General features: G+C 43.0%; 1 protein-coding gene across 6 annotated transcripts in view; it reads right to left on the bottom strand.

Moving 5' to 3' along the window:
- The window catches only part of PIP5K1A (phosphatidylinositol-4-phosphate 5-kinase type 1 alpha), a 175,341-nt gene that overhangs the window by 67,912 nt on the left and 87,385 nt on the right, over nt 1–20,044 (bottom strand). For all 6 annotated transcript variants that reach the window (XM_053703705.1, XM_053703714.1, XM_053703739.1 and 3 more), the window contains 2 exons: nt 10,832–10,915; nt 4,723–4,771 (listed from right to left, as the gene is read on the bottom strand). In XM_053703705.1, the coding sequence (XP_053559680.1) occupies nt 4,723–4,771; nt 10,832–10,915 (133 nt within the window). The remainder of the gene's footprint in view (nt 1–4,722; nt 4,772–10,831; nt 10,916–20,044) is intronic.

Genomic DNA, 20,044 nt, shown 5'->3' with positions numbered 1-20,044 from the left:
TAAAGGAAGAATCAAACTTTATAACCTCAAACACATTATGAGGTATGTTAAAAGGCACTTGAGAAAGACAAATGTCCCCTCGACGTAGGACCGTTTAGCAGTCACTTAGAGACCCTGGGCGTGCAGGAGTATCATATATGAGGTCCAGTTCAGTTTAAATCAGTATCTGCAAGAATGATGCTTCCGTTACCTCCGTGTTGAAAAGACTTCGTACTGTCCAAAACAGATCAATCATTGCTCCAGAACTGGTTCCCTGAAGACCAGGCTTAAACGTTCCTAATAGGTGGCAAAGGACACTCCTCCGGTAACAATGGAACAGTCTGTCAAAGAAAATGTGGACGTGGCCTTACGCATTTCATGGTGGTCCTCCCCACTACGTCTTGCAATTACTGATTTGAACTGAACAGGACCTTGTATATGATATTCCTGCATGACCAGTGTCTCTAAGTGACTGCTAAACGGTCCTACTTCGAGGGGACATTTGTCTTTCTCAAGTGCCTTTAACATACCTCATAATGTGTTTGAGGTTATAAAGTGTGATTCTTCCTTTATTGTAATAAATTGTGCTTTTAATATACTACACTTAGATACCGCTTTGCACTCTTGTTTCTGTTTGTTAAGTTTCCAATTTACTTCTATTATCAAATTTGCCTTGTTCTCATGATATTCTTTGTTGAGATACCTAGGTAGGTGTCTGGAGCACTACATGGCAGGAAAGTGCTGCTATCTAGTGCTCTTGCATATGGATAAGATTCTTACAAAGACTATGCCACATAGTGCTCCAGAAATGGGTTGGCTCCTACACTTATGTCCTTGCTTTTCAACCAAAGATACCCAGTGAAGAAAAATTGATAATAGAAGTAAATCTAAAGTTGTTAAAAATTGCATACTCTAGTATCACGAAAGAAAAATGTGGGTTTCATATCCCATTGGAAGTCATTGGACCTTGCGTTTACTATTGTGTTAAAGGTCTTTACAACAAATTCTCCAGCTATGCATAACCAACATTGTTATATTAATATACTTTATAACCTCTATGTTTGCCTGTTTCTAAGCCCCAGCAGGCTGCCCCTTATCTCAGGGCTTTTTAAATCTTGAAACAGCCAGAGTGCTAGTTCATGTGTGCCATATAGATAACATTGTGCTCACTCCCGTGGAGAATAATGGTTATGCAAGAACCAGCAGCGATTGGCTAAAATGCTAGATTGTAAAGAGCACTAAGATAAGGAAAAGTCTGCAGGGGCTTAGATGCATGTAATTATAGAAGTAAACAGTATATTAATATAACCGTGTTGGTTATGCAGACTGGGGAATGGGTAATAAAGGGATAGTCTATCTTTAACAATAATTATTTTCAAGTAGACTGTCCCTTTAATCCTTTTCTTATTAGTTTGAGGATAAAATTCAGTTAATATATAGCCTTGCGTAAAACGTGGCTCAGTTCTGCCCCTGCAATTGCCCATTACGACTGTTATTAAACAACTGGAAAAAAAAAAAAAACTTTCACCGAAGGAGGCACCGGATCAGAGGGAATAATCAAAAACTATTTAAGGCAGGTCCTCCAATCTTCACTGAGAATCTGAAAAAACGATTTAATGCAAGTACAAAAATCCGAATTTCTCTCATTCACAGTGAGAGCTCATGAAGCAGGATGATGATTCCTTACCACTGGCCAATACCAAGACATAACTGAATTAGAGCATACAATTATTTTCCATCAATTTCCTTCTATTATCACGTTTTCTTCATTGTATTTGTATTCTTTGGTGCATAGCATATCTAGGTAGGTGCAGGTTTCTTGAACAGTATGACAGCAGTGTTTGCAACAATGTATAAATTACAAAGATTGTTGTAATCACTGCTGTCATATAATGCTTTAGACATGTGCAGGCTACAGAGTGTGGTCGTCAAGAGAACCAAGTAAATAGGAAATCTTTTGTTAAAACGTCACGCTATCTTTGACTTTCATGTTCCTCTAATGTCTAAACAAGTAATGTTCTTGTTTGCAAATATTACCAAAAAGTAAGTATTGCAGCCTGATTAACACTTCTCTCACTTCTTCAATATGGGAAAAGAATTGCAAAACAAAGAGAATTAAAGACAAAGATACCCTTGGATAACAAGAAATTTACTAGGTTTAGTGTAATAATCGCTTTAACGGTTGTTAACCGTAACCTACTCCAGATGCTCATTAAAAGGTACATGGAACCCAAATGTTTTCTTTTGTGATTCAGATAGAGCATGCAATTTTAAGCAACTTTCTAATTTAATCCTATTTTGTCTTCATTCTCTTGCTATCTTTATTTGAAAAAAAAAAAAAGGCATATAGGCTTTTATTTGGTTTAGAACACTGGACAGCATTTTATTGGTGGATGAATTTATCCACCAATCAGCAAGAACAACCCAGGTTGTTCACCAAAAATGGGCCAGCATCTATCTTGCATTTCAAATAAAGATACCAAGAAAATGAAGAAAATTTGATAAAAGGAGTAAATTAGAAAGTTGCTTAAAATGTCATGCTCTATCTGAATCACGAAAGAAAATTTTTTGGGTTCAGTGTCTCTTTAAGACTCAAGGAAAACCCTATGATGACTGAAGAAACAAGTGTGTGTGTACTTACAGAGCTAGAGATAAATGCAAGGTGCACCCTGAGAAAAGGGGACGTGAATTTAATTTTATTTTGAGATCCGATAATGGAAGAACTGCACATACTGACCTCATAGTGTGATACACCCTATAGACACAGCTGATGTACCTTGCATACGTTATGTTTACAGCTGAATTCTCTGGGTGTGTGGGAAAGCTCTGAACCTGGTATGACCCTTCCAGTTCGTGTGTATGGAATAGAGAAGAGGTCACTATATATCCTAGGAGGAGAGTTCATTCAGCGCATAATTCAAGAAAAAAAAAAAAGCTTCAAAAGAGGGAGTAAAGTGGGCAAGAGGAGGTGGCTACAGTTACAATATTTGTTTGAAGTTTCTGCTTTTCGCCAAGTAGTAGTTTGTTATTAAGCCGATGGTAATAAATCGCCAGCTGCCTTGTGTGCCGTCATGAACAAAAATCCAGCTAATCCGATTTAGATTTCCCTTTTCATTAGATCTTATGGTAAAGAGGCTGTATCCCAAGCAATAACCAAGGTACTGTGTACAGAAAACATTTGAATTCACTTAATTGAGAGCAATTGCTTAGACTATACAAAGTCCTGAGCAGATATTTTACTATAGCCTATATCAGGTATCTGCATTCATTTTACAAAACTAAATGTTGACTGCATCCACAGAAAGTGGCATTTGACTCTATTTTTGCGGATTTGTACTTTGGCATACATGCCTAGAATATATCCAGAAATTAAAGTAACAGTCTACTTAAAATTGTTTAAAAATATAGATAATCCCTTTATTACCCATTCTCCAGTTTGCACACACATTTATATTAAATATACTTTTTACCCTCTGATTACTTTGTATCTAAACCTCAGCAGACGGCCCCCTTATCTCAGTGCTTTTTTTTTTTTTTTTACAAACTTGCATGTTATTTATAAAGGGTACACATGAACTAGCACTGTCTGGCAGTGAAAAGCAGCCTTCAGGGGCTTAGAAACAGGAAGAAATTTAAAGGTTATAAAGTATATTAATACAGTTGGTTGTGAAAAGCTGCAGAATTGGTAGCAATGGCATTATCTATCTTTTTAAATAAAACAAAAAAATAAAACCATCACCAAAGTAGACTTTCCTTTTAAATTGAAAATGAACATCCATTAACTGACCATTCTTTGCAACATACTTTCATTTATTTATTTCCTGTAATTTTACATTTGAAAACTGTATTCTGCTCCTCCTTCAGAAAGATTGGAGAGCATTTTCTATGGAATTCAGAATGTGCCACAAATTACTTGAAATGACCACATAACAGGGTACAAATAAAACACACAAGAAGTGTGTCCCTGGATTGCATTCCAATCACATATTAACAAAATGACAATTTTAAATGCTTTTAAATTATCTCTGCTGTATGTGAATCTTTTGTAATGCAGTGGGTAATCACCAATGCATATAAAAAAGCACCTTTAACAAATTACATGGTTAATGGTAACATTAGATTTTGGAAAATTGAAGGGACTTGAAGCCTCCATTTTAATTTCATGATTCATATAGAATATGTAATTTTAAACAACTTGCCAAATTACTTCTATTTTAACATTTGTTTTGTTCTCTTGGTATCTTTTCTTGAAGAGAATACTCAGGGACAGTAATGCACTACACAGAGCCAGCTGAACACATTTGATGAGCCTACAACAAGTAGCTACCAATAAGCAGCTAACTCACAGCAGTACATTGCTGCCCCTGGGCCTACCTAGGCATGCTTTTCTCACACACAAACATATATGCCAGTACCTAAGATGGTGGTAACTAGTGGGGTGTGGGAGGGAAGAGAGCTGGGTGTGAGGGGTCAGGTGTTGTGAGGGTTAATCTCAAAAGCTACCTGATTAACCGCTTCCTGGGAATTTAAGAAGCGTGGTGCTAAAAAAATCTCTGGTACTTTGTGCAAGATTTTCTCTAAAATTCCTAGTCCTGAACGGGGTTTAAATAAATTAGAAAAGTTCTTTAAAATTACGAAGTTTATCGGAATCATGACATTTTAAATATTAACTAAGGATCTCTAGTATGAACCTATAAAAATCTTCTTTAGCATAAGAAACATACAACAAATGTGGGTACTCACCCCATCATGCACCAATGCTTTCCAGGAATGTTCCAGCTTTTTAATGAACCTGCAAAATGCAAGAACTATTGTTACAACAATGTGCACCCACTAACACAAGAACATCTGATATGTTTACCACTGAATCAAGAGCCTTACACTGTGATGCTTTTCAAAATTAAAGAGACATTGTACTTAAATGTTCTTCCCTTTATTGTGTTCCTAATTGTCCATTTTACCCGCTACAGTATTTCGTTCTCTATACATAGCCTTTATTTTGTTCTTTAAAATAGCTGCTTTTTGCCTGTACAAATAACAAATTATGCTAACCTGATAATTTAATTTCCATCGAGGGGAGGAGAGTCCACGGCTTCATTCATTACTGTTGGGAATTAAGAACCTGGCCACCAGGAGGCGGCAAAGACACCCCAGCCAAAGGCTCAAATACCTCCCCCACTTCCCTCATCCCCCAGTCATTCTGCCGAGGGAACAGGAAACAGTAGGATAAATATCAGGGTATAAATGGTGCCAGAAGATAAATTAAATTTAGGTCTAAAGACAGGCCTGATTCTAAACAGGGCCTAAATAAAGGATTGGATGTCAGGGAGCTCAGCGAGTCTCCCATGCTACAAGACTGACAATGCCGAAATCTGTCCCTTTAAGGAACTAGCGGCAACACCCTTCTCCAAACCATCTTAGAGAAAGGACAGAATCCTGGATACCTTCGTCTTTTGCCAAGGATATCCATGCTTCTCACACCAGGACAAATAAGTCCTCCACACCTTATGGTAGATGCGATGAGTGACTGGCTTCCTTGCCTGAATTAGAGTATTAATAACACTTTCCGAAAAACCTCTCTAGGCTCAATCTCCACGCAGTCAGCCTCAGAGAATCGAGATTTTGATGTTGAAAAGGGCCCTGTTTCAGCAGATCCCTGCGACAGGGTAACCTCCACGATGGAGAGGATGACATCCTCACCAGATCCGCAAACCACATCCTCCGTGGCCACGACGGAGCAATCAGAATGGACGAAGCTCGCTCCTGTTTGATGCGTGCCACAACACGAGGTAGAAGTGGTAACAATCGAAAAATGTAAGCTAGGCTGAACCCCCAAGGCATCTATTAACTCTGCCTGGGGATCCCTGGACCTTGACCCGTATCGGGGTAGCTTGCAATTGAGTCTGGACGCCACAGGTCTATCTCCGGCGTTCCCCACCTGAGACAAATCTCCGCAAACACTTTGGGGTGAAGAGACCATTCCCCCAGATAGGATTGCCTGCTGAGAAAGTCTGCTTCCCAGTTGTCCACACCTGGAATGTGAATCGCTGAGAGCGAGCAGCTGCGGGACTCCGCCCACTCCAAGACCTGAGACACCTCCCTCATAGCTAGGGATCTCCTCATACCCCCCTGATGGTTGATGTAAGTCACCGAGTTAATGTTGTCGGTCTGGAATCTGATGAAGCTGAAAGGCCCCTAAGAAGAGGCCATGCCTTCAGAGCATTGTAGATTGCTCGGAGTTCCAGAATATTTAAATCAGAAGGAGACACTCCTCCCAGGATCATTTTCTTTGTGCCATCCTGGCACCCCAAACAGCACCCCGTCCTGCCACACTCAGGTCCGTGGTCACAATCTCCCAGGACGGTCTCAAGAAGGATGTCCCCATGGACAGTTGCTCCAGATGGATCCACCAAGAGAGGGAGATCCGAGTCCGAGCATCCATGGATATCTGCTGTGATAGATCTGAATGATCGCCGGTCCACTGTCTCAACATGCACAATTGAAGAGGTCTGAGATGGAACCTGGCGAATGGAATGACGTCTATGCTGGAAACCATGAGTCCGATCAACTCCATACACTGAGCCACCAAGGGGCTTGAGGAGGCCTGAAGGGCAAGACAAGAGGACACAATCTTCCTGCGTCGATGGTCTGTGAGAAATATTTTCATGGACATAGAGTCTATTATAGTGCCCAGAAACTCCACCCTCTTGCTGGGAACCAGGGAACTCTTTCCTGAATTGATCTTCCAACCGTGAGATTGGAGTAAAAGAAGAAGAGCCCTTCAATGATTCTCTGCTAGACTGAGCGATGGCGCCTGGCTTAGGATGTCGTTCAGATAGGGCGCCACAGCAATGCCTCTGGCCACCGCAAGTAGCGCCCCCAGAACATTCGTGAAGACTCTCGGGACTGTCGCCAGACAGAAGGGAAGGGCCACAAACTGGAAGTGTTGGTCCAGAAACGCAAATCTCAGGAACTTGAAGTGGTCCCTGTGGATTGGCACATAAGGTAAGCATCCTTCAAGTCTATGGTTGTCATGAACTGTCCCTCTTGAACTAGGGGCAGAATAGATATGATTGTTTACATTTTGAACGATGGAACACTCAAACTTGTTTAAACACTTTAGGTCTAGACCCCTTGCTGCTTGGGGTACTGGTACAATAATACCTAGAGAGGAGAGATCTCTCACCGTCATAAATCATACCACCTTAACACTGCTATTTTATTTTCCACCTTAAATCTCTCCTCTGCTCCATCAGGTGTATAAAAGGCTCCTCCTCTTCCACTTCATTGCTGGTTTAATGAAGTTTTTTCCTTGACACACCTCTCCAGCCTCTCTGTGTATACTGATACAATAAATTGTATAAATAACTGTTTCAGGTTTTTGCTACTTTAAACTACAGTGCGTTAGTAGCTGTGCCTCTGACCGCACCTTCCAGCAACTGTCACTACTACCTTACCGAGCAGCACGGATTCCTCTTACAGTTTGTGTCTCTTACACAGACTCCCCTTTACCTCTGCAAGGCATCTCAGCAGCATATGTGCAAGGTTCCGTGAGTACTGCAATTAGCTGCATATTTACATCACTCTGTTTTTACCAACTAGCACTCACTCAACATTAGTTTGTGTTATGAATTGAGCAGAAAATTACCTTTTCCAGTTTATAGTGATCCTCGCCACAGATTCAGCCTGCACCTGTTTAACTATTTTCCAATTCTCTTGCCTATGTAACTAAAGAAACCTATATTTCCTATATATCTAATCTCTAGTTACTCAGGGCAGATTACTCCAATTATATTGTATTGGTTTGCAAGTTTTGCAGATCTCTAAATATAACTAACATTTAAACTTTTATTATGCACTATATTGTGCCAGGATTGTTAAATCTCTTAAAGCCACAGGTAATCATTACACAAACACATTCTAGAAAGGCTTCTCTCTTTTCTGGCCTTGAAGACAGGTTTGATTGGAGGAATCTGCCCTGAGCGGATGGGATCTGAACCCTATCCTGTAACCCTGGGCGACAACGTCCAGAACCCAAGGATCCTGAACGTCCTGCAACCAGGTTTCTGATAAGAGAGATAATCTGCCCCCTACTTGGTCCGGAGACCGGTCGGGGCCGCCCCTTCATGCCCATTTTGTCTCGGCAGGCTTCTTGCTCTGCTTAGACTTGTTCCAAGACTGAGCCGGTTTCCAAGTTATCTTGGATTGGTTAGCTTTCGCTGCGGGCTGCTGGCGCTGGGCCTTTGTCCGCACGAAAGGGGCGAACAGTAGATCCTTTAGGCTTAGCCTTCTTATCCTGTGGTAGGAAAGCTTCCTTGCCTCCCGTAACCGTGGATATGATCAAATCCAATCCTGGACCAAACAGAATATTTCCTTGAAAAGGCAGGGACAACAGCCTCGACTTAGAAGTCATGTCCGTAGACCAAGACTTTAGCCACAGAGCCCAGCGAGCTAAAACGGAAAAACCTTAGCGTTCAGGCGAATAATTTGCATATTGGCATCACATATGAAAGAATTGGCGATCTTCAGCGCCTTAATCTTATCCTGTATCTCGTTGATGGAAGTCTCCCCCTTCGACCATTTCACACAGGGATTTACACCAATATGTCGCAGTTCCGGTGACCGCGGCAACAGCCGCTGTCGGCTGAAAAACAAACCCTGTGTGTTAAAACATCTTCCTTAACATGTTTTCCAACTTTTTATCCATGGGCTCTTTAAACGACAAACTATCCTCGAGGGGAATAGTTGTCCGCTTCGCGAGCGTGGAGATAGCACCATCCACCTTAGGGACAGTAACCTACAACTCCAGCTGAGAGTCCGGGATGGGAAACAGTTTCTTAAAGGAAGAAGGGGAAAAGGAAGAACCTAATCACTCCCATTCATTCTTAATAATATTTGCCATCTTAACAGGAACCGGGAAGGCCTGAGGCACCATCCTGTCCTCATATACCTTATCAAGCTTAGGAATTGCAGGTTCTTCTGGAAGTTTTGGTTCCGGAACTTCCAGAGTAGCAAGCACTTGTTTCAGCAAAAAGCACCAAATTTTCCCATCCTAAACCTAAAGTCAGGCTCATCTGCAGCCGGGGGTTTAGATGACACAAACTACGACCGAGAAGGGGCGGGGCCTCGTCATCGTATAACGCCTCAGAAATTTCCACAGGCGTAGACAACCCCTTGGCCGGGCCCGCCATTATACGCCCTACGCTTGCGCTTAGCAGAATGTGGTAAGGCATGGATCACTTTCGATACCGCCGTTTGCAGTATATCCGCAAAATCTGACGGCCAACGAATCTCTCCCGCAGGAGTAATGGTTGGACCCTGGGGCGCTGCATGTGTAAAAGAAGATGGATGCAGGGAACGCACCTCACGGGACAGGGACCCCTCAGAGGTGGACGGTTTAGTAGTACTAGACATCCGTATGTTCTTGGATGTCGTAACTTTATTAAGGCATGTGGAACATAGTTGAGAGGGCTGAACTACCAGAACCTCCTCACAATAAACACAGGAATGAGACCTAGTTAAAGAGGGCGAGCCCTCTAACACGTCAGAGTCCTCCATAACTTACGCTGCCATAAGGACTAGATTAAAAAAAAAAAAATAGGCACCTTTATAACCTCCAATGGCAGGGGCACTCACCACCTCCTATGACCCAGACTACAGAAACCGTTTTGTCTCCTGCGCCGCTGATCACCAGAGGAAGATAGCCATACCCAGTCACATGGAATGTCCAGCAGGACCGCCCTGCCTAAGGAGAAAACGTGCCAAAAAAAAATGCTGCGCCATACTCCCTTAAGTCACCTGAAAGTTCCACACAACGCAGCAATGACACAATAAACAATATTATGTATAAACCAATAATCCCCTTACTAGGAATATTAACCCTTGATTCTATAAAGATAAAAGGCGTCACACTGTGACCCTGTCTTCTGTTATTATATATTAAAAATTGAAACAATCTTATCAGAATCTACACTGTGGAACAGGAACACAGCCCTTCAAGTATGGCAGGTTAGTAGCCTCGCTCCTGACATGGACTTGAGCGTAAAAAGCAGGCAGAGAAACTCGTCAACGCTAATTGATTGTGGAGCTGTTAATATGAGTCGGGATGGTTTCGCAGAAAGACTCTCCCTGCATCTCCGGACACTAAACTTTCACCCAGGCTCTCACTGAGAGGCTGACAGGACTACTTAAAACTCCAGTCCCAATGCGAAGAGTACAACCCTCCATAAGAGACTACTCCGATCTTCGGCACTTCTCTGCCGTCCTCCTGTGACGAAAGCCAAAGAATGACTGGGGGATGAGGGAAGTGGGGGAGGTATTTGAGCCTTTGGCTATGGTGTCTTTGCCTCCTCCTGGTGGCCAGGTTCTTAATTCCCAACAGTAATGAATGAAGCCATGGACTCTCCTCCCCTTTAGATGGAAAAATTTATCATCTGTAGAAAGGTTATGTAAACGGGAAACAATAGCATTAAATCTCGCAGTGGGGGGGCAGGAGAGACACTGATATTAGTATCTGAAATAGCTGGTTGCGCCCCCTCATAATTGAGATTCCAATACCTACACTATGTTTAGACATATATAACTAGCATATCTGCTTTACCTGCAGGCTTGGACATTTTTATGGACATGGCTTTGAAAACAGATGATGGATTTAATGAGTAAAACCAGCTATTTTAAATACAAAAATAAATATGAAGGAATAATTTCAAAACCATGTAATACTCTGCAGTAGGTGTAACCAGTCATTTGGAACACATTAAGGTGAAGAAATTTATAAAAACACTGTCCCTTTAATATTAACGCATAGGTAGCTTCACAGTTGAAATAAAAAAGCCAACCTCAGATTACTAACCTGTAAGATTGAAGAACATCAATTACTCCTATGTAAAGCAGCAGGCGTTCCCCCTTCGCATTCCGAGCAGGGATACCTCCCATCCTGTAGGAAAGAAAAATACTATTTTTAGTAGAGTGACATAAAAAGTATATACTGCCAAAACGAAAGTTAAAAACCTAAGCCTAAGATCACAGGCCTTTGGAAACAAATTCCATATTAAATTGTCCTGCATACAATATAGTGACAAATTATCGAAGTTAGTGCAAGGTAGGTCATGGGTGAGTGAAGTCACTTTGTCCCTTAAAATTTACAAACACAACCATGCATTGGATGAAGAAACAGTACGCCTGTAGCAGCTAGACAATGCAAAATTAGTCATTTATGTCTTTGAAAATTACTTTCTCCAACGGTGTGTCTGGTCCACGGCGTCATCCATAACTTGTGGGAATATTCTCCTCCCCAACAGGAAATGGCAAAGAGCACAGCAAAAGCTGTCCATATAGTCCCTCCTAGGCTCCGCCCACCCCAGTCATTCGACCGACGGACAGGAGAAAAAAACAGGAGAAACTATAGGGTGTCGTGGTGACTGTAGTTAAAGAAAGAAATTCATCAAACCTGATTAAAAAACCAGGGCGGGCCGTGGACCGGACACACCGTTGGAGAAAGTAATTTATCAGGTAAGCATAAATTCTGTTTTCTCCAACATTGGTGTGTCCGGTCCACGGCGTCATCCATAACTTGTGGGAACCAATACCAAAGCTTTAGGACACGGATGAAGGGAGGGAGCCAATCAGGTTGCCTAAACGGAAGGCACCACGGCTTGCAAAACCTTTCTCCCAAAAATAGCCTCCGAGGAAGCAAAAGTATCAAATTTGTAGAATTTGGCAAAAGTGTGCAGGGAAGACCAAGTCGCTGCCTTACATATCTGATCAACAGAAGCCTCGTTCTTGAAGGCCCATGTGGAAGCCACAGCCCTAGTAGAGTGAGCTGTGATGCGTTCAGGAGGCTGCCGTCCGGCAGTCTCGTAAGCCAATCGGATGATGCTTTTCAGCCAAAAGGAAAGAGAGGTAGCAGTAGCTTTTTGACCTCTCCTCTTGCCAGAATAAACGACAAACAGAGAAGACGTTTGTCTGAAATCCTTTGTTGCTTCTAAATAAAACTTTAAAGCACGAACTACATCTAAATTGTGTAACAAACGTTCCTTCTTTGAAACTGGATTCAGACACAAAGAAGGCACAACTATTTCCTGGTTAATATTCTTGTTGGAAACAACCTTTGGAAGGAAACCAGGTTTAGAACGCAAAACAACCTTTTCTGAATGGAACACCAGATAGGGCGGATTACACTGCAAAGCAGATAACTCAGAAACTCTTCTAGCAGAAGAAATAGCAACCAAAAACAGAACTTTCCAAGATAACATCTTGATATCTATGGAATGTAGAGGTTCAAACGGAACCCCTTGAAGAACTGAAAGAACTAAATTCAGACTCCAGGGAGGAGTCAAAGGTCTGTAAACAGGCTTGATCCTGACCAAAGCCTGAACAAAAGCTTGAACATCAGGCACAGCTGCCAGTCGTTTGTGTAATAAGACAGATAAAGCAGAAATCTGTCCCTTTAGAGAACTTGCTGATAATCCCTTATCCAAACCTTCTTGGAGAAAGGAAAGGATCCTAGGAATTTTGATCTTACTCCATGAGAATCCCTTGGATTCACACCAACAAATATATCTTTTCCATATTTTATGGTAAATTTTTCTAGTTACAGGTTTTCTGGCTTGTACCAGAGTATCTATTACAGAATCCGAAAACCCACGCTTAGATAAAATCAAGCGTTCAATTTCCAAGCCGCTAGCTGGAGGGAAACTAGATTTGGATGTTCGAATGGACCTTGTACTAGAAGATCCTGTCTCAAAGGTAGCTTCCATGGTGGAGCCGATGACATATTCACCAGGTCTGCATACCAAGTCCTGAGTGGCCAGGCAGGAGCTATCAAGATCACCGAGGCCCTCTCCTGCTTGATCATGGTTACCAGCCTGGGAATGAGGGGAAACTGTGGAAACACATAAGCTAGGTTGAAGGTCCAAGGCGCTACTAATGCATCCACTAGAGTCGCCTTGGGATCCCTGGATCTGGACCAGCAGGGAACCTTGAAGTTCTGACGAGACGCCATGAGATCCATGTCTGGAATGCCCCATAATTGAGTCAACTGGGCAAATATCTCCGGGTGGAGTTCCCACTCCCCCGGATGGAATGTCTGATGACTCAGATAATCCGCCTCCCAGTTTTCCACTCCTGGGATGTGGATCGCAGATAGGTGGCAGGAGCAATCCTCCGCCCATTTTATGATTTTGGCCACTTCTCTCATCGCCAGGGAACTCCTTGTTCCCCCCTGATGGTTGATGTAAGCAACAGTCGTCATGTTGTCTGATTGGAATCTTATGAATCTGGCCTTTGCTAGTTGAGGCCAAGCCCTGAGAGTATTGAATATCGCTCTCACTTCCAGAATGTTTATCGGGAGAAGAGACTCTTCACGAGACCATAGCCCCTGAGCTTTCAGGGATTCCCAGACCGTGCCCCAGCCCACTAGACTGGCGTTGGTCGTGACGATGACCCACTCTGGTCTGCGGAAGCTCATTCTCTGGGACAGGTGATCCTGAGTTAGCCACCAACGGAGTGAGTCTCTGGTCTTCTGATCTACTTGAATCACTGGAGACAAGTCTGTATAGTCCCCATTCCACTGTTTCAGCATGCACAGTTGGAATGGTCTTAGATGAATTTGCGCAAAAGGAACTATGTCCATTGCTGCAACCATCAACCCTACTAATTCCATGCACTGAGCTATGGAAGGTCGAGGAACAGAGTGAAGAACTTGACAAGCGCTTAGAAGTTTTGACTTTCTGACATCTGTCAGGAAAATCTTCCTTTCTAAAGAATCTATTATTGTCCCCAAGAAAGGAACTCTTGTCGACGGAGACAGGGAACTTTTGTCTATGTTCACTTTCCATCCGTGAGATCTGAGAAAGGCTAGAACGATGTCTGTGTGAGCCTTTGCCTTTGAAAGGGACGACGCTTGTATCAGAATGTCGTCCAAGTAAGGTGCCACTGCAATGCCCCTTGGTCTTAGAACCGCTAGAAGGGACCCGAGTACCTTTGTGAAAATCCTTGGAGCAGTGGCTAGCCCGAATGGGAGAGCCACAAACTGGTAATGTTTGTCCAGAAAGGCGAACCTTAGGAACTGATGATGATCTTTGTGGATAGGAATATGTAGATACGCATCCTTTAGATCCACGGTAGTCATATATTGACCCTCCTGGATTGTAGGTAAAATTGTTCAAATGGTTTCCATTTTGAACGATGGAACTCTGAGAAATTTGTTTAGAATTTTTAAATCCAGAATTGGTCTGAAAGTTCCCTCTTTTTTGGGAACTACAGACAGATTTGAGTAAAACCCCTGACCTTGTTCCACAGTTGGAACTGGGTGTATCACTCCCATCTTTAACAGGTCTTCTACACAATGTAAGAATGCCTGTCTCTTTATTTGGTTTGAAGATAAGTGAGACATGTGGAACCTTCCCCTTGGGGGTAGTTCCTTTAATTCTAGAAGATAACCCTGAGAAACTATTTCTAGTGCCCAGGGATCCTGAACATCTCTTGCCCAAGCCTGAGCGAAGAGAGAGAGTCTGCCCCCTACTAGATCCGGACCCGGATCGGGGGCTACTCCTTCATGCTGTTTTGGTAGCAGCAGCAGGCTTCTTGGCCTGCTTACCCTTGTTCCAGCCTTGCATCGGTTTCCAAGCTGGTTTGGTTTGTGAAGCATTACCCTCTTGTCTAGAGGCTGCAGAGTTGGAGGCCGGTCCGTTCCTGAAATTGCGAAAGGAACGAAAATTAGACTTATTCTTGGCCTTGAAAGGCCTATCTTGTGGGAGGGCGTGGCCCTTACCCCCAGTGATGTCTGAGATAATCTCTTTCTGGCCCAAAAAGGGTTTTACCCTTGAAAGGTATATTAAGCAATTTTGTCTTGGAAGATACATCCGCTGACCAAGACTTTAGCCAGAGCGCTCTGCGCGCCACAATTGCAAACCCTGAATTTTTTGCCGCTAATCTAGCTAACTGCAAAGCGGCATCTAAAATAAAGGAATTAGCTAACTTAAGTGCGTGAATTCTGTCCATAACCTCCTCATACGAGTCTCTCTACTGAGCGACTTTTCTAGTTCCTCGAACCAGAACCACGCTGCTGTAGTGACAGGAATAATGCACGAAATAGGTTGCAGGAGGTAACCTTGCTGTACAAAAATCTTTTTAAGCAAACCCTCCAATTTTTTATCCATAGGATCTTTGAAAGCACAATTATCCTCGAATAGTAGTGCGCTTAGCTAGTGTAGAAACTGCCCCCTCGACCTTAGGGACTGTCTGCCATAAGTCCTTTCTGGGGTCGACCATAGGAAATAATTTCTTAAATATAGGAGGGGGGACAAAAGGTATGCCGGGCTTCTCCCACTCCTTATTCACTATATCCGCCACCCGCTTGGGTATAGGAAAAGCGTCGGGGTACACCGGAACCTCTAGGAACTTGTCCATCTTGCACAATTTTTCTGGAATGACCAGGTTGTCACAATCATCCAGAGTAGATAGCACCTCCTTAAGCAGTGCGCGGAGATGCTCCAATTTAAATTTAAATGTCACAACATCAGGTTCTGCCTGTTGAGAAATTCTACCTGAATCAGAAATTTCCCCATCTGACAAAACCTCCCTCATGGCCACTTCAGATTGGTGTGAGGGTACGACAGAGTAATTATAATCAGCGCCCTCCTGCTCTACAGTGTTTAAAACAGAGCAATCGCGCTTTCTCTGAAATGCAGGAATTTTGGATAAAATATTAGCTATGGAGTTATCCATTACTGCCGTCAATTGTTGCATAGTAACAAGCATTGGCGCACTAGAAGTACTAGTGGCCTCCTGTGTGGGCAAAACTGGTGTAGACACAGAAGGAGATGATGTAGAACTATGTCTACTCCCTTCATCTGACGAATCATCTTGGGCAACTTTACTATCTGTGGCAGTACTGTCCTTACTTTGTTTGGACGCTATGGCACAATTATCAGACAATTTTGAAGGGGGAGACACATTGGCTTCCATACATACAGAACATAGTTTATCTGAAGGCACAGACATGTTAAACAGGCTTAAACTTGTCAATAAAGTACAAAAACCGTTTTAAAATAAAACAGTTACTGTCTCTTTAAATTTTAAACAGGGCACACTTTTTTACTGAATATGTGAAAAACTATGAAGGAATTGTTCAATTTTAACCAAATTTTCACCACAGTGTCTTAAAGCATTCAAAGCATTGCACCCCAAATTTCAGACCTTTAACCCTTAAAATGACAAAACCGGAGCAGTTTATAGTTTTAACCCCTCTACAGTCCCAGCTACAGCCTTTGCTGCGACTTTACCAAACCCAGGGGGGTATACGATACCAGATGAAGCCTTCTAGGGATCTTTTCAACTACTTCCAGACCCATACACATGCAGCTGCATGTCCTGCTCTCAAAAGTAACTGCGCAATAATGGCGCGAAAATGAGGCTCTGCCTACTACAAGAAGGCCCTTCCTGACTGGGAAGGTGTCTAAGCCAGTGTCTGCCGTGAAAATAACGTTCCCCAAAGTTATAAAGTGTGAATTTCAACCTCAAGCTGTATAAAATGCCCAAATAAGCCATCGATCTAGCCCATAAAAGTGTCTACCAGTTTTATAGCCCATATTAAGCCCTTTATTCTGTTTGAGACTAAGAAAATGGCTTACCGGTCCCCATGAGGGGAAAAATGACAGCCTTCCAGCATTACACAGTCTTGTTAGAAATATGGCTAGTCATACCTTAAGCAGAGAAGTCTGCTAACTGTTTCCCCCAACTGAAGTTATCTCATCTCAACAGTCCTATGTGGAAACAGCAAACGATTTTAGTTACTGCTGCTAAAATCATATTCCTCTCACAAACAGAGCTCTTCATCCTTTTCTGTTTCAGAGTAAATAGTACATACCAGCACTATTTTAAAATAACAAACTCTTGATAGTAGAATAAAAAACTACAACTAAACACCACATACTCTTCACCATCTCCGTGGAGATGCTGCCTGTGCAACAGCAAAGAGAATGACTGGGGTGGGCGGAGCCTAGGAGGGACTATATGGACAGCTTTTGCTGTGCTCTTTGCCATTTCCTGTTGGGGAGGAGAATATTCCCACAAGTTATGGATGACGCAGTGGACCGGACACACCAATGTTGGAGAAATCAAATCAGTCATTAGTTTGTTTATATTTGTACAACATACATTAGCAACTAAAAACTGCATTTCAAAAAAACAAAATTTATGCTTACCTGATAAATTCCTTTCTCCTGTAGTGTGGTCAGTCCACGGGTCATAATTACTTCTGGGATATTAACTCCTCCCCAACAGGAAGTGCAAGAGGATTCACCCAGCAGAGCTGCCATATAGCTCCTCCCCTCTACGTCACCTCCAGTCATTCGACCAAGGACCAACGAGAAAGGAGAAGCCAAAGGGTGTAGTGGTGACTGGAGTATAATTCAAAATTTTTTTACCTGCCATAAAAAACAGGGCGGGCCGTGGACTGACCACACTACAGGAGAAAGGAATTTATCAGGTAAGCATAAATTTTGTTTTCTCCTGTTAAGTGTGGTCAGTCCACGGGTCATCATTACTTCTGGGATACCAATACCAAAGCTAAAGTACACAGATGACGGGAGGGACAGGCAGGCTCTTTATACGGAAGGAACCACTGCCTGAAGAACCTTTCTCCCAAAAACAGCCTCCGAAGAAGCAAAAGTGTCAAATTTGTAAAATTTGGAAAAAGTATGAAGAGAAGACCAAGTTGCAGCCTTGCAAATCTGTTCAACAGAAGCCTCATTCTTAAAGGCCCAAGTGGAAGCCACAGCTCTAGTAGAATGTGCTGTAATTCTCTCAGGAGGCTGCTGTCCAGCAGTCTCATAGGCTAACCGAATTATGTTACGAAGCCAAAAAGAGAGAGAAGTAGCCGAAGCTTTTTGACCTCTCCTCTGACCAGAATAAACGACAAACAGGGAAGACGTTTGTCAAAAATCCTTAGTTGCCTGTAGATAAAATTTCAGGGCACGGACTACATCTAGATTGTGTAGCAGACGTTCCTTTTTCGAAGAAGGATTAGGACACAAAGATGGAACCACAATCTCTTGATTGATATTCCTGTTAGTGACCACCTTAGGTAGGAACCCAGGTTTAGTACGCAGAACTACCTTGTCTGAATGAAAAATCAGATAAGGAGAATCACAATGTAAGGCAGATAACTCAGAGACTCTTCGAGCCGAGGAAATCGCCATTAAAAATAGAACTTTCCAAGATAACAGCTTGATATCAATGGAATGAAGGGGTTCAAACGGAACACCCTGTAAAACATTAAGAACTAAGTTCAAACTCCATGGTGGAGCAACAGTTTTAAACACAGGCTTGATCCTAGCTAAAGCCTGACAAAAAGCTTGAACGTCCGGAACTTCTGACAGACGTTTGTGTAAAAGAATGGACAGAGCTGAAATCTGTCCCTTTAAGGAACTAGCGGATAAACCCTTTTCTAAACCTTCTTGTAGAAAAGACAATATCCTCGGAATCCTAACCTTACTCCATGAGTAACTCTTGGATTCGCACCAATATAAGTATTTGCGCCATATCTTATGGTAAATCTTTCTGGTAACAGGCTTCCTAGCCTGTATTAAGGTATCAATAACTGACTCAGAAAAACCACGCTTTGATAAAATCAAGCGTTCAATTTCCAAGCAGTCAGCTTCAGAGAAATTAGATTTTGATGTTTGAAGGGACCCTGGATCAGAAGGTCCTGTTTCAGAGGTAGAGACCAAGGTGGACAGGATGACATGTCCACTAGATCTGCATACCAAGTCCTGCGTGGCCATGCAGGCGCTATTAGAATCACTGATGCTCTCTCCTGTTTGATTCTGGTAATCAATCGAGGAAGCATCGGGAAGGGTGGAAACACATAAGCCATCCCGAAGGTCCAAGGTGCTGTCAAAGCATCTATCAGAACCGCTCCCGGATCCCTGGATCTGGACCCGTAACGAGGAAGCTTGGCGTTCTGTCGAGACGCCATGAGATCTATCTCTGGTTTGCCCCAACGTCGAAGTATTTGGGCAAAGACCTCCGGATGAAGTTCCCACTCCCCCGGATGAAAAGTCTGACGACTTAGGAAATCCGCCTCCCAGTTCTCCACTCCCGGGATGTGGATTGCTGACAGGTGGCAAGAGTGAGACTCTGCCCAGCGAATTATCTTTGATACTTCCATCATTGCTAGGGAGCTTCTTGTCCCTCCCTGATGGTTGATGTAAGCTACAGTCGTGATGTTGTCCGACTGAAACCTGATGAACCCCCGAGTTGTTAACTGGGGCCAAGCCAGAAGGGCATTGAGGACTGCTCTCAATTCCATAATGTTTATTGGTAGGAGACTCTCCTCCTGATTCCATTGTCCCTGAGCCTTCAGAGAATTCCAGACAGCGCCCCAACCTAGTAGGCTGGCGTCTGTTGTTACAATTGTCCAGTCCGGCCTGCTGAATGGCATCCCCCTGGACAGATGTGGCCGAGAAAGCCACCATAGAAGAGAATTTCTGGTCTCTTGATCCAGATTCAGAGTAGGGGACAAGTCTGAGTAATCCCCATTCCACTGACTTAGCATGCACAATTGCAGCGGTCTGAGATGTAGGCGTGCAAAGGGAACTATGTCCATTGCCGCTACCATTAAGCCGATCACCTCCATGCATTGAGCTACTGACGGGTGTTGAATGGAATGAAGGACACGGCATGCATTTTGAAGCTTTGTTAACCTGTCTTCTGTCAGGTAAATCTTCATTTCTACAGAATCTATAAGAGTCCCCAAGAAGGGAACTCTTGTGAGTGGAAAGAGAGAACTCTTCTTTTCGTTCACCTTCCATCCATGCGACCTTAGAAATGCCAGTACTAACTCTGTATGAGACTTGGCAGTTTGAAAGCTTGAAGCTTGTATCAGAATGTCGTCTAGGTACGGAGCTACCGAAATTCCTCGCGGTCTTAGTACCGCCAGAAGAGCACCCAGAACCTTTGTGAAGATTCTTGGAGCCGTAGCCAATCCGAATGGAAGAGCTACAAACTGGTAATGCCTGTCTAGAAAGGCAAACCTTAGATACCGGTAATGATCTTTGTG

Source organism: Bombina bombina, chromosome 1 (genome assembly GCF_027579735.1).
Source record: "Bombina bombina isolate aBomBom1 chromosome 1, aBomBom1.pri, whole genome shotgun sequence".
In the NCBI taxonomy this organism is placed as follows: domain Eukaryota; kingdom Metazoa; phylum Chordata; class Amphibia; order Anura; family Bombinatoridae; genus Bombina; species Bombina bombina.
This window is presented reverse-complemented; position numbering and strand designations above follow the sequence as displayed.